General features: G+C 39.4%; 1 protein-coding gene across 3 annotated transcripts in view; it reads left to right on the forward strand.

The window, feature by feature from the left end:
* Nucleotides 1-15,560, forward strand: part of RBL2 (RB transcriptional corepressor like 2) — a 68,251-nt gene that overhangs the window by 20,713 nt on the left and 31,978 nt on the right. For all 3 annotated transcript variants that reach the window (XR_008621492.2, XM_055100540.2, XM_003822012.5), the window contains exons 9-16: nucleotides 4,285-4,451; nucleotides 6,573-6,682; nucleotides 7,384-7,487; nucleotides 9,052-9,189; nucleotides 10,264-10,428; nucleotides 11,881-11,992; nucleotides 14,763-15,032; nucleotides 15,230-15,510. Coding sequence is in view for 2 of the 3 variants with exons in the window: in XM_055100540.2 (XP_054956515.2) it covers nucleotides 4,285-4,451; nucleotides 6,573-6,682; nucleotides 7,384-7,487; nucleotides 9,052-9,189; nucleotides 10,264-10,428; nucleotides 11,881-11,992; nucleotides 14,763-15,032; nucleotides 15,230-15,510 (1,347 nt within the window). In the remaining variant the exon portion in view is untranslated. The remainder of the gene's footprint in view (nucleotides 1-4,284; nucleotides 4,452-6,572; nucleotides 6,683-7,383; nucleotides 7,488-9,051; nucleotides 9,190-10,263; nucleotides 10,429-11,880; nucleotides 11,993-14,762; nucleotides 15,033-15,229; nucleotides 15,511-15,560) is intronic.

The following is a 15,560-nucleotide window of genomic DNA, read 5'->3' on the forward strand; positions in this document are numbered from 1 at the left end:
TGACCTGACTGGGGCCTTCATTTAAGAGACTGGAGAAAATGAGCATCTACAGTCTTTAAGAAAATTCTTTTAAACTGAATTTCAGGACCACGTGGTATTATTTCAAACAGACACTTAGAGTGATGCAGGCCAAGAGTTTCCCTTCTGCTATGTGGTGGAACAGAAAACACCAAACTTCTGGCAAGTGCCACCAGGGAAACACTGGGTAATCCAAGGGCCAGTTCACCTGGAAGTGAGCTGCTTCAGAGTTGAGACTGGTCTGCTTATTCATTCAACAGATATTCCTAAAGCATTTTATATGTCAGGTTGTGTCCTGGACACTGGAGATAAAGCAGTGAACAAAATAACCACGAGAACCCTGTTCTAAAGAAGCTTATATTCCAGTGTGGGGAGATGGACAGGAGATAAACAAGTAAATATATAGTATGTTGGGTGATGATAGATGAAGAAAATAGAGTAGTAATACAAAATATTGAGGGGAGGGGAGAATGGGATGGGTGGGCTGTGGTAGGTAAGGTGGTTGGGAACGGTGTCACACACCAGAAGTAAGTGAGGAAGCAAGCCATATGAATAGCTGGGTAAATGTATTTGAAGCTGAGAGCATAACAAATGCAAAGCCGTGAGGTTGGAACAGGATTAGCTTTTTGGAGGAACAGTGAGAATGCTAGTGTGGTAGGAATAGAGCGAGGGAAAAAGTGGTAAGAAGTGACGGGAGGCCAGGTGTGATGGCTCATGCTTGTAATCCTAGCACATTGGGAGACTGAGGCAGAAGATTGCTTGAGCCCAGGAGTTCAAGACTAGTCTGGGCAACAAAGTGAGACCCCATCTCTACATAAAATATTAATACAAAAAATAAGCTGGCCATGGTTGTGTCCACCTGTGGGCCCAGCTACTTGCGAGGCTGAGTCAGGAGGATTCGTTGAGCCCAGGAGTTCCAGGCTGCAGTGAGCCGTGATTGCGTCACTGCACTCCAGCCTGGGTGACAGAGCAAGAGCCTGTCTTTAAAAAAAAAGGAAAAAAGAAGAAAAAGAAATGCAGGGAAGAGGGAACAAGAGAGCCAGACAGACCGTGTAGGCTTTGGAAGCCATCGTAAGGACTTTTGCTTCTGCTCTGATTGAGGTGAAAGCCATTAAGAGGGTTATTAAGAGGAGTGACTGATTTACATTTTTAAAGGTCTTCTGGGAAAGTGGGATTAGAGGCAAGGGTGGAAGTAGGGAGTTAAGAAGCTATTGGAATGATTCTGGCAATAGTTTGTGGTGGCTTGCTTCAGAGAATGGTTTGTAGCTGGGCCATATTTTGGAGATGGCACCCACAGGATTTACCGAGGGTTTGTATCTAGGGTATGAGAAAAAGAGAACAGTGATGTCTCCAGTTGGGTGAATGATATAAAAGCTAAAATCCTGACAAGTGCCTGTAATGTTGTAAGTTATCTGGCCCTGGCTCTCTCTGAATTCATCTACTTTCCTCCCTCCTCACCCACTTATGCCACATTAACCTCCTTTTTTGTTCTTCAGATATGCCAAGCATGCCTGCAACACAAAGCCTTTGCCTTTGCAATTCCCTCTGCCTAAACCATATTGCTTCAAGAGATTCATGTGGCTTCCTTCTCACTTCATTCTGGTCTCTGATAACCCAACTGCTATGTCAATAATAACCACAACATCCTCCCCAACCCTCAGGACTTCCTTTCTCCCTGACTCTGCTTGCTAGTGTTTCTCTTCGTATTTATCACTGTCTGACAGTAAGTAGGGAGGTAGGTAGAAAGAATTATTACCTGTCTCCTTGCATTAGAATATAAGCTTCACCAAGGCTGTGACCAGTGTTGTATGCAGCACTTGGCACATAGTAGACATTCGGGGAACATTTAACTACTGAAATTTATTAAGAAGGAAGAGCAAGTCTGGGGGAAGGGGAATCAAGAGTTAGGGTTATTAGCATGTTAAATTAGAGATGTCTTTTAAGCATCCTAGTAGAGAAGTTGAATAGACAGTTGAGGTATACAAGACCGGAGTTCACAGTTCACAGTAGAGGTTAGGGGTTGTGTATATATGTCCTGGGGTCATCAGGGTACAGATAGCTTTTTTTTTTTTTTTTTTTTTTTTTTGAGATGGAGTCTCGCTCTGTCACCCAGGCTGGAGTGCAGTGGTGCAATCTCGGCTCACTGTGACCTCTGCCACCTGGGTTCAAGCGATTCTCCTGCCTCAGCCTCCTGAGTAGCTGGGATTACAGGTGCCTGCCACCATGCCCAGCTAATTTTTTGTATTTTTAGTAGAAACGGCATTTCACCATCTTGGCTAGTCTGGTCTTGAACTCCTGACCTCATGATCTTCCTGCCTCGGCTTCCTGAAGTGCTGGGATTATAGGCGTGAGCCACCATGCCCAGCCGTAGATGGCTTTTAAAGCTATAAAATGAGGAGGGATTACTTAGAGGTATGAATTGAGAGAGAATACAAGAGGACTAAGGACAAAGCTCAGGGTCACTCCAAATTTTGTAAGTCTTCATTTGGAGATGGAACATCCTAATATTTTTAAGATACCGACTTAATATTTGCACCCAAGTTAAAGATTCCTCTTGATCAGAATGAACAGGAAGCTTTAAGCTAAGCACAGTGCTACCAAGAAGCACCATGTTGACCTTGAGGACTCTGGCAGGAAGCTGTTTGTGGTTGTCACACCTAGTTTCCTCTGTGAAACTACTGCTGCCTGTGGGTGATGTGGTTATATGCTGCTGGCTGCTGTTGATTCTCCTGTTTGTGTACAAGGTGTTTTTCCCTCCCAGTGCCTCCCAATGTAGGCATCAGTTCATGCACAGTGAAGTAGTTGGCTGTAAGAAACCTTGTAAGGCAGGGAGCAGCCTTTTGAATGCAATAATCTACCCAAATCATTTTATTGACTTAATTATAGAATGAATTTCTTTGAAACAAAGTGAAAGTCTTAGTTGTATTACACTTTAAGACATAGAGAAAACATGTAGGTTTGTTTCTGTATACAGTAAATTTCTGTGCTTTTCTGTATCTTATGAAACTTGAATAGTTGGCTCTGTTGCCAGGTGAAAGTTTTGCTAGGTTTTTTAAAAAATTAGAATAAGTACATTTAATACACAGGGAAATTTGGTTTATCTTGAATATTAAAAGACATAGTTAAGCTATCTTAATCTTTCAGAGTTTATTTGAAAAATCAGAAAGATGTTTTACTGGCTCCTTTGACACCAAGTCACATCTTCTCCATATTTATTGTCAAGAATGTTGACTTTAACTTATTTCTCTGAAGACCTGTCTACCTTAGGGGGAAAACCTGTGATAGATTCTGGTAACCAAAGGTAGAGGAGGGGCAGGAAGACCAATGAAGGCTGTTCTGCATCAAGTTGCCTTTTTAGGGAATGTTCAATTTATTATCTGTCTCTGAAGCAAATTTGAATATTTGGATGGTGGGTGTATTAATTCATTTTAACGCTGCTGATAAAGACATACCCAAAACTGGGAACAAAAAGAGGTTTAATTGGACTTACAGTTCCACATGACTGGGGAGTCCTCAGAATCATGGTGTGAGGCGAAAGGCACTTCTTACGTGGCGGTGGCAAGAGAAAAATGAGGAAGAAGCAAAAGTGGAAACCCCTGATAAGGCCGTCAGATCTCGCAAGACATATTCACTATCACAAGAATAGAACGGGAAAGACTGGCCTCCATAATTCAATTACCTCCCACTGGGTGCCTCACACAGCACATGGGAATTCTGGGAAATACAATTCAAGTTGAGGCTTCGATGCAGACATAGCCAAACCATATCAGTAAGCTTTTGTTAAATCATGGATTTTTTTTGGAACCAAATTTAATCACAATTTTCTTTTATCTTTGAGTGTCTGCAAAAATAGCAGTAGACGGGAATTGTGAAATTCTGTTTCTCAGAGCTGAGAATAATAGTCTTAATTTTTTCAGGTGAGCAGAATGCTTATCTTTGCCTCCGAGCATAAGTTTTACAAGAGGGAATGTAGGGAGCTGTACCTTATTTTAGAGTTTTAACTTTTAAGAGACAAACTTTTAGTTAGCTAAAATACAAATTATTCTTTCACACCTTCGTCTTCACATGGATATTGGCGGCTCTTAATGCTGTTATGTTTAAATTCCAAGAATGGTGACATTTGAGTCACTAAAATTTATTGATATTGTAAAGATAAAGTCTTACTGGCTTGAAGTCCCATTTGTGAAGTGAATTAAAGTCTTTCTGGCCTAAAATAATGTTCTTTAAAAAATTTTTATTAATTCTATGTAATTTTTTTTTCTTTAGTCCAAAGCACTTAGAATCTCCACACCACTAACTGGTGTTAGGTACATTAAGGAGAATAGCCCTTGTGTGACTCCAGTTTCTACAGCTACGCATAGCTTGAGTCGTCTTCACACCATGCTGACAGGCCTCAGGAATGCACCAAGTGAGAAACTGGAACAGATTCTCAGGTTAGTTTGAGCCCTGTCTGCTTTCTAAGATTTGGTTATTGACCATTTTCCAGTTTCCTATTCTTTCATTATTAATGCCTTAATTCACCCATGAATAATTTTTTATCAATTGTATACTCAGTCCTGTTGTGAGTCTATAGAGGACCTAGCAATAAGATGTATAAGTGGAAGATCTTCTTTCCTTAGATTTCTTTAATATAATACAAGACACAGTAACTAATAACATCAGACAGTGTAGAGTAAAGCACAAAAGTGTCTTATTGCCAACTGTTCTTTCAAGATTTCAGGGAGTGGTGAGGTGGGGGCGGGGGGGATGCTCAGTGATGATGGGAATTGTCAAAGGACTTTATGAAGAGGGTTGAACCTGAGGTAAGTTCTGAAGGGTGACTCAGATTTGAAAAGGTTAATAGAGTTCCACATGTTCATAAAGCAGGACAAAAACCACTGTAACTTTTGTAAGCTCTATAAAACATCCTTATCCTGGAAAGGAAGTTCACTGCATTTAGTTCCTTTGATCTCCCTGAGACTGGTAGGAATATCATTGAGTTTTAATTAAAAGCCCAGTAGGCTGAATCTCATCATCTTATGCATAACCTTTGGCAAGTTGATTTGAAAAGTTACCTCCAAGGTCTCTCTCAGTCCTAAAACCTTATGATATGATAACGTAGACCCAAAAGGACCCCATTTTATTTCTGATGGTGGTATATCAAGAAGACCCTATATGTACACATAAGTAATTTCCCACTCATAGCCAGGCTTCTTAAATGCCAACTACTTTTCCTTTACATTTTAGTGAAGTCTGCTTTATTCATAAACTTGATTGTGATTTATACTCAGCAAGTTATATCTCTGTGGCCTCTTCCTGAGTCATGTTTTTCAGATGCACCTTGTTTGCCTTGAATTTAGAAGCATTTCGTAAATACATTTCAGAAGCCATCTTAATCTCTGTATCTTCCAGATCGCTTTACAGTTTCTAACTAGGCATAACAGCATTTTAAATCTTAGGTACCATTAGTGGGGTTAAATAAATATTACCAGTAAATACTAGGTAAAATAAAGGGTGCTATTTTTGTTGAAAGGTATGTGTGTGTGTGTTCCCAGAAAAATTCTGCTTGTATATGTATTCAGTAGTTATCTCTAGCAGGACTGTAATTGATTTTTATTCTCTTTATAATTTTTTAAACTTGCTTCATTTTCACAAAGAATATGTATATAATTATATATATATTTGTGATCAAGATAAAAACAGTGGTTACAAAAAGCTTACATGGTGATAATTTGTATAATGCTTCTGCATTGAACATATATTGCTTTCTAATAATAAAAAGACTGAAGTAAACCTCGTTGGCGGGAAAAAAATGTAGAATGCCAGGAACAGTTTATGTGAGTCTGTAGTATGGGTTTTACACCCCTTCATTCTATTTTCTTCCAGGTGTTCTTAATGGGAGTTTTACTGTCCTCTAGGGAAATAGTTAAGGGCAAGTTTGGGATCATCAGTGACTGGGGATGTGTAGGACAGGTGGGGGACAGTCATAGATATCGAATGGGCCCAGGCCAAGGTTGCTAAACTTCCTGCACTGAAAGGTGTAGCCCCGGCCGGGTGAAGTGGCTCATTCCTGTAATCCTAACGCTTTGGGAGCCTGAGGCGAGTGGATCACTTGAGGCCAGGAGTTCGAGACCAGCCTGGCCAACATGGTGAAACCCCATCTCTACTGAAAATACAAAAATTAGCTGGGCGTGGTGGCAGGTGCCTGCAGTTCCAGCTACTCGGAGGCTGAGGCAGGAGAATCACTTGAATCTGGGAGGTGGAGGTTGCAGTGAGCCAAGATTGCATCACTGCATTCCATCCTGGGTGAAAGAGCGAGACTCTGTCTCAAAAAATATATATATATATAAAATAAAAGGTGTAGCTCCCACAAGAAAAGTTTTTTTTTTCATTCAAACTGGTAATACCACCACCTTTGAAAAGGAAGTATGGGATCTCGTGGATTAATTTGGGAAGTGTATAGTTTCTGTTCAGAGTGTTTTATATTTACATGTTAGTGAAACTATAGAAACATTTTATCCCCTTGTGACTTGACAAGACCTTTAAATTATGTTATTTCTCATTACCTTTTTTAGGACATGTTCCAGAGATCCAACCCAGGCTATTGCTAACAGATTGAAAGAAATGTTTGAAATATATTCTCAGCATTTCCAGCCAGACGAGGATTTCAGTAATTGTGCTAAAGGTAAGGTTTAATATTGTTATTCTGCTTTTATGTTTGAAGTTTAACTAAATGGAGTCATTTCTTACTAACTAAGAAAGATGAGGAAAAGATTTATGACTTTAAACTGAAGGCTAGGATATGGCTGTCCAATTTTTCTGGTCAACCAACTGATTTCTGAGCCCTTCTCAGTAAGATAGAAATTTTAGAGTGGTATCTTTACTATATTGGACTTCTGATGCTTTTTTATCTGCAAATCTTTAGGTTTTTTTTGTAAACTGGAAATTAAATAGAAGTGTAGTGATTCTTCAACATATTGAGAATAAGGACAGGAGATATCACTGTTATGGGCCCAAACCTGGCCTAGGAATTGTTTGTTGTCAGGAATTGGAACTAAGTAGGTGTGGACTAGTAAGCCAATTACATGCCTCTTAGCATTGGTCTGTTTTGTTCAAACATAGAGGAAAAAAAAGGGTGTTAGTCTTAAATGATATTACAGTTCCTTATGTGCAAATTTCATTTAATAATTTTAGAAAAATGTGACTGTTACCATGAAGAAAATTAAGGTATCTTAGGGATAATTAAAACACCAATCATAAGAAGTGTGCATATCTAAAGTATTGGGTTGGTTTTGAATTTTATTTTGTGAGTAAAGGAGGAGGAATGGGCCTTTATTTTCTTTGTGTGCCATTTTTGTGGGGTTTTTTTTTTTATTATTTCTACAGAAATTGCCAGCAAACATTTTCGTTTTGCGGAGATGCTTTACTATAAAGTATTAGAATCTGTTATTGAGCAGGAACAAAAAAGACTAGGAGACATGGATTTATCTGTGAGTAAAATAACCAATGTATTGATCAGCGCAATGAAACATAATTTCCTTCCTGCCCTATTCTGTGGGTTGTTTTTTTACTTTATATATAGTCTCCTTTCATAGACAAAAGTTTTTAATTTTGATGAAATCCAATATAGTTTTTCACTAGTTGCCTGTGCTTTTGTTTTATGTATGTATGTATGTATGTATGTATTTACCTATTTGAGATGGAGTCTCACGCTGTCACCAAGGCTGGAGTGTAGTGGCACGATCTCGGCTCAATGCAACCTCCGCCTCCTGGGTTCAAGCAATTCTCCTGCCTCAGTCTCCCAAATAGCTGGGATTATAGGCATGCGCCACCATGCCCAGCTCATTTTTGTATTTTTTGTAGAGATGGGGTTTTGTCATGTTGGCCAGGCTGGTCTTGAACTCCAGATGTCAGGTGGTCCGCATGCCTTGGCCTCCCAAAGTGCTAGGATTACAGGCGTGAGCCACCGTGCCTGGCCTGTTGCCTGTGCCTTTGGTGCTTCAGTAGCTTTTAATTAAAAAATAATAATTATTGACAATGTTGGAAAATTATAAGCAAAAAGAACAAAATAAAAATCATCTATGATTAATGTCATCCTATGATAAACATATTCACTTTTGGTACATGGTCATCTAGCCAGTCACCTGCCTGCCTGCCTTTCTGTTTTTTTGGGTTTGTTGTTGAGACAGAGTCTCACTCTCTTGCCCAGGCTAGAGTGCAGTGGTGCAATCTCGGCTCACTGCAACCTCTGCCTCCCAGATTCAAGTGATTCTTGAACAGTGTTGCCTGGGCTGGTCTCAAACTCTGGACCTCAGGTGATCTGCCTGCTTCGGCCTTCCAAAGTGCTGGAATTACAGGTATGAGCCACCTGCCTGGCCCCTTTCAATATTTTTTTTTCCTTTTTTTTTTTTTTTTTTGAGCCAGAGTTTCGCTCTTGTTGCTCAGGCTGGAGTGCAGTGGTGCAACGTCGGCTCACTGCAACCTCTACCTCCTGGGTTCAATTGCTTCTCCTGCCTCAGCCTCTGAGTAGCTGGGACTACAGGTGTGTGCCACCACACCTGGCTAATTTTCTATTTTTAGTAGAGATGGGGTTTCACCATGTTGGTCAGGCTGGTCTCAAACTCCTGACGTCAGGTGATCTGCCCACCTTGGCCTCCCAAAGTGCTGGGATTACAGGCGTGAGCCACTGCGCCCGGTCCCCCTTTCAGTTTTTTATAGCACTTACTGTAAATACTGTTTTGAAACATCTTTCCCTGTCATTGTTCTAAGCATCAGTGTGTGTGTGTATTTTGGTTAGAGATGTAATCTCTTTTAAGATACATTTTATAATAGGTAAGGTTTTAAAATTCTCATACATTCCTTTTATATATTTCCTCTACTAAAAAATGGGCTTTATTTATATAATTAAGAAAGGTTTTGTAAGAAAATAAGGACACACTTTGCACTCACTCAGAAAATGAGACTTTCTTTGGTATTTTCACTTAAGTTCACTGGGTATGAAATGACTTCTTAGACTAAGTAAATGTTTCTAATGCTAATAACTTTATTTTATAGGGTATTCTGGAACAAGATGCATTCCACAGATCTCTCTTGGCCTGCTGCCTTGAGGTCGTCACTTTTTCTTATAAGCCTCCTGGGAATTTTCCATTTATTACTGAAATATTTGATGTGCCTCTTTATCATTTTTATAAGGTATTTTTAAAAATATGATACTAATGGGGATATTGTAGATGAGACCAACTTCCTGTTGTTAGTCATTTAGTTCAAGTTAACATCTAAGAACATTTATTCTGTTTTTATTTACATAGTTAATCTCTATTTGTGGAGTAGAAAAGAAATAGAACCTTAAGACCTATGTAAATTCTTTTAATATTGTTTGAAAGATCTATTTTGGGTAAAAGCTTTGATTCCTCTCTATCTAATAAAAGTTTTTAGAATACTGTGATTTTTATGAGCTGAGAAGGCTTAAAAAAAGTAGCACACATGTCACTAGCTAATCTTGTATAGCAGCCTTTTTTTATTTTATGAAAATTAAATACCATTGAAAATGTCAGAAAAAAAATTAAAAGTTCTCTTTCATGTGTTACAGAGAGGCATAGAGTTAAAGCATTGATTTGGTAGCTATTTCTTTTTTTTTTTTGAGATGGAGTCTTGCTCTGTCGCCCAGGCTGGAGTGCAGTGGCGCCATCTCAGCTCACGGCAAGCTCCACCTTCCGGGTTCACGCCATTCTCCTGCCTCAGCCTGCCGAGTAGCTGGGACTACAGGCGGCCACCACCACACCCGGCTAATTTTTTGTATTTTTAGTAGAGACAGGGTTTCACCGTGTTAGCCAGGATGGTCTCGATCTCCTGACCTCGTGATCTGCCCACCTCAGCCTCCCAGAGTGCTGGGATTACAGGCTGGTAGCTATTTCTTGATACTGACTTAGCATATGAGTTTATCTTAACTCTCATAAGATAGTCAAAACTAATTTTTATAGTGGCATAGATTAAACGTTTAGAGATTTTTATATGAAATTTTAAGAGTAATGTTTTTCAACCTCAATGTACAAAACATGCATTTTCATTAAAAAATTTTGAAATACATCACAATGTAAACCATTTTATATAATTTATAGTTTGAACTATAATTATTTACAAAGACAGTAAAAGGAAGAGCGGCTGTTTCAAAATAATACTTCAACTTGTAATTTTGACTAATTTCTTGTCTAAATATTTAAAAATATTTAATAATTATTCAGTGAACTAAGACATTTTTTATTTCAGGTGATAGAAGTATTCATTAGAGCAGAAGATGGCCTTTGTAGAGAGGTGGTAAAACACCTTAATCAGATTGAAGAACAGATCTTAGATCATTTGGCATGGAAACCAGAGTCTCCACTCTGGGAAAAAATTAGAGACAATGAAAACAGAGTTCCTACATGTGAAGAGGTTTGTGAAAATAACATCTTTTTATGAGAAAAATACATCAATATCTAATCTATTAATAATCCTTTTGGGGATGGGAGGGTGGCAATTAGGTTTAATATGTTATAATTACACCTTGTTATGAGAAAAATCTTGGACTGTAACGTCCCTCTCTACCCACAAATTGGGAAGGTGCCAAGAGACCAAAGAATGACTCAGACAAGTCCAGCTTGGCAAGTAGATAACGTTTATTGAGACTTACATATGGAGGAGGCAGAGGTGGTGGGGAAAAATAAAAGACTTATATACAGGGTACTCCTAGGTAGCAGCAGGACAGCTCTAGAGATCCTCGCTACCTCCCATCGCTAAGCTGCTTTTAAGCTAATTTTCTGGCTCTTTGCCTACTATGTGTGTGCACGATGGGACTGTTTTCCTTGGTAGTTTCTCAGATCTTCTCTGGGATGTTGGGGTTCTCAGGGACACCTGTTCCATGGCTGGGCACCATGGCCTTGGCTCACTGCCTAGCCTTCAGGGTTTAGGCAGCAGACATACACCCTTAAGTAAGGTAGGTGACCTGTCACACTTCACCCCATGTCAAAGAGGAAACTAGTCAGATAATTTGTGGTTGTCCTAAGATTTTGGTGACAGAGTAAAAATTCAGTGTTCTTTCTTGATTTCCTTACCAAGTTTCTTTCCCATAGAGCAGTGGTCCAACCTTTTTGGCACCAAGGACCAGTTTCATGGAAGACAATTTTTCCATGGACAGGGTTGGGGGTTGGGTAGATTTTGGGATGATTCAACTGCCTTACATTTATTGCACACTTTATTTCTATTATTATTACATGGTAATATATAATGAAATAATTATACAACTCACCAAAATGTAGAGTCAGTGGGAGCCCTGAGCTTGTTTTCCTGCAACTAGATGGTCCCATCTGGGGGCGGTGGGAGACAGTGACAGATCAGCAGGCATTAGATTCTCATAAGGAGCAACCTAGATCCCTTATGTGTGCAGTTCACAATAGGGTTCACACTCCTGTGAGAATCTAATGCCACCACTAATCTGACAGGAGGCCAGCACAGGCGGCAATGTGAGCGATGGGGAGCAGCTGTAAATACAGATGAAGCTTTGCTCGCGTGCTCACTTGCCTGCTGCTCACCTCCTGCTATGTTGCCCAGTTCCTAACAGGGTCCATGGCCCAGGGGTTGGGGACTCCTGCTTTAGAGTGGTTGATATTCAAACTCTCCAAACCAGTAATGAAGTTTGACTCATATTTAGTATCCAATTATAAGGTTTTGAATTTTTTGACTGCCAAAGTTTTTTTTTTTTAACTTTATTATTAAAATGGGAAAGACAGCTGATTTTATTTAGATGGAATAATTGTTAAGATACTTTTTCTGCCTTAGATTACTATTGTATTTCTAATTAAAGTGCTTTTTTGGATACTGGCATTCTGTGTAACCAATTCTTCATAGGTCATGCCACCTCAGAACCTGGAAAGGGCAGATGAAATTTGCATTGCTGGCTCCCCTTTGACTCCCAGAAGGGTGACTGAAGTTCGTGCTGATACTGGAGGACTTGGAAGGAGTAAGTTTAAAATACTAGGAGAATATTTTGGGGCTTACTATCTGGAAATTTAAATTTCATCTAACCCTACAAGTGAAGTTAATAGGGTGTACATAGAAGAAAATATTCCATGCATTTTTGTGCCACATGGATCACTTAAAAGAAGGGCCTTTAAAGACTAAGAACACAGGAAAATGCATGATATAACAGGTATCTTTTAAAAAGGATAGACTGCTTTATTTATTTATTTATTTATTTATTTATTTATTTATTTATTTGAGACAGAGTCTTGCTCTGTCACTCAAGCTGGAGTGCAGTGGCCCAATCTCAGCTCACTGCAACCTCTGCCTGCTGGGTTCAAGCGATTCTCATGCCTCAGCCTCCTGAGTAGCTGAGACTACAGGCATGCACCACCACGCCTAGCTAATTTTTGTATTTTTAGTAGAGAAGGGGTTTTGCCATATTGGCCAGGCTGGCCTTGAACTCCTGACCTCAAGTGATCCGCCTACCTCGTTCTCCCAAAGTGCTGGAATTACAGGCATGAGGCACCGTGCCCGGCTGACTGCTGTATATTTAATATGATCCCTATTTTTAAAGTGTATGTTTATTTATGAGCATACAAAATAGTGGAAATGGAAAAACCAAACTGTTAAGATCATTGTTGGGTGATAGAATTCCTGGTGATTTCTGTAAAATTTTTAAGGCAAATACGTATTACTTTTAAAATCAGAAATAGAAAAGCCTTCTTAAAGATAGAGCTGCATGATCCAGTTAGGTATAGACAAGACAGTGAGTTAAGACAACTGAGTATGTTCCACTTTGTTGAGCTGTGCTACCCTAGTTAATGTGACATTAGTGCTGGCCCAAGAAATACAGAAAAGGGCAGTTTTGCTATCCATCTGGTTTATATTTTTTAGGCAGCTGCTTAGAAGATCTGCAAGGTGAAAGGTTTTAGTTTACATATGTGAGATAGAACTACTTTTTTAAAGAGCAATTCAGTAAATCCAGAGAGTTCTAAATCCTTGGATCCAATTAAAAGAACATTCTTATTTCTAGATCAGTTTTATAATGTAATTGATAAGAACTGGCTATAGAAGGAATACCAGTTTTAAAGTCAGGAATCACTCTAGGCTGGGCATGGTGGCTCATGCCTGTAATCCCAGCACTGTGGGAGACCTAGTGGGGAGGATCACTTGAGCCCCGGAGTTCAAGACCATCCTGGGCAACATAGCAAGATACCATCTCTACCCCCACCCCCCCAAAAAAAATCACTCTAAGTGTATACTTAATTAACATGGATGATCCTTATGAAAAGTCCTCATTTTTGAAAGATCTGACAGCTGGTCTTTCTTAGTCTATTTTTGTAGAATTTTCCCTTCCCTAATCTACAGATTAGGAAGACTTGACTTTAAACTTCATTTTCTTTGTACTTATCACTTCTCAGTTTTCCTGAGATCTCTTGATATTTTGTAAGAAAAAATGATCATAATCTATTCTTTCTGATTCTGCAGCTTTGTACCAAATACAAATCTAGTAAGTTTATTTACTTTTGTATCATCTGGAAATAGAAATGTTAAGCCACAGTTTGTTAGGATTTACTCCTATCAGTACTTCTTACAAACTTCCTATGTATATTTTAAATTTTAAAAACACTCTGATGCACAGCTCTTAGAAGTGGACACAGAAGAAGGAAGAAATGCTTCTCAAAAATTCAGACATTGGTGTGAATACTTAAAAATAGACTAAGCCATGATGGGTTGTGTACAACTGAATCATACACTTAAAAAATGGTTGAATGGTAAATTTTATGTTATATATATATAACCACAATTTAAAAAAACTAGCCTGTAATACCAGCATTTTGGGAGGCCAAGGCGGGTGGATCACCTGAGGTCAGGAGTTCGAGACCAGCCTGGCCAACATGGTGAGACCTCATCTCTACTAAAAATACAAAAATTAGCCATGCCTTGTGGCATATGCCTCTAATCCCAGTTACTTGGGAGGCTGAGGCACAAGAATCACTTAAATCCAGGAGGCAGAAGTTGTAGTGAGCCGAGATCAGGCTACTGCACTCCAGCCTGGGTGATAGAGTAAGACTCTGTCTCAAAAAATAAAAAAAATAGTAACAATTTGCCCCAAACCATTGAATTGTATAATTTAAGTAGATGAAATTTATGGTATATAAACTGTTTTAAAAAAATAAATTATGCTTAACTGAATCCAAATCATGCATGTCCACCTTGCTTAAGAACATTATTGAGTTTTAATAATTTTTTATATGTGGAAAAAGACAGAGATCAAAATTGATAAAACTGGTGGCGGAATGCTCCTAGATGACATACTACCAATCATGTCCCCTTATCAAGTAGTGGCTCTGTAGTAAAATCACATCTTACATGAGTGGTAGGTAGAAAATGGATATGATAGAAAATATTATAGAAAAATATAATATAGAAAAATAGGGTAATTCCTTAAATTGCCCCTAAATCATGAAGGTTCTTTAGTAGTGGAAGACAGAGTCAGGTCTGATTTGGGAAAGGGGGAGTGGAGAAAGGAACACTGCAAGACAAAAAATTCCGTTTTAAAATTTTGCTCTCAGTAGTGTTCACTGAACACGAATGAAAATTCACTAATGAATATAGGTAAGATATGACTTCTGTAATTCTTGTTTGCTTTTTGAATTATGAAGTATTTCAAACACTGTAGTTATTTTTTAACATAACAGCTTGGACGGAAGTCAGATCTGAGTCTCCTTGAGTTAAATGCTTTGTTTGATTTGTTTTGACCCTAGGCATAACATCTCCAACCACATTATACGATAGGTACAGCTCCCCACCAGCCAGCACTACCAGAAGGCGGCTATTTGTTGAGAATGATAGCCCCTCTGATGGAGGGACACCTGGGCGCATGCCCCCACAGCCCCTAGTCAATGCTGTCCCTGTGCAGAATGTATCTGGGGAGACTGTTTCTGTCACACCAGTTCCTGGACAGACTTTGGTCACCATGGCAACCGCCACTGTCACAGCCAACAATGGGCAAACGGTAACCATTCCTGTGCAAGGTAAGGAAGGCAGAGTTGGATATTGCATTCCTTCTCTGTGGCATGTATTGAAAAGTTACCCGAGGTTTGGCTAGAGTGATATAGGGGACAGAGGAGTGATGGGGAGAGAGGGTTTGGGAGAGCAGAAATTGTAAACCTCTGCCCGGAGAACCTCTTATTATCAACATTTTCTTCATGCTTTTTTTCTCTGTCACTAGGTATTGCCAATGAAAATGGAGGGATAACATTCTTCCCTGTCCAAGTCAATGTTGGGGGGCAGGCACAAGCTGTGACAGGCTCCATCCAGCCCCTCAGTGCTCAGGCCCTGGCTGGAAGTCTGAGCTCTCAACAGGTGACAGGAACAACTTTGCAAGTCCCTGGTCAAGTGGCCATTCAACAGATTTCCCCAGGTGGCCAACAGCAGAAGCAAGGCCAGTCTGTAACCAGCAGTAGTAATAGACCCAGGAAGACCAGCTCTTTATCGCTTTTCTTTAGAAAGGTAATTTTTCACATACCCTTATCAGAGCATGAGCTTGGGAAATACAAGTG

This window comes from Pan paniscus, chromosome 18 (assembly GCF_029289425.2).
Source record: "Pan paniscus chromosome 18, NHGRI_mPanPan1-v2.0_pri, whole genome shotgun sequence".
Taxonomy (NCBI): Eukaryota; Metazoa; Chordata; class Mammalia; order Primates; family Hominidae; genus Pan; species Pan paniscus.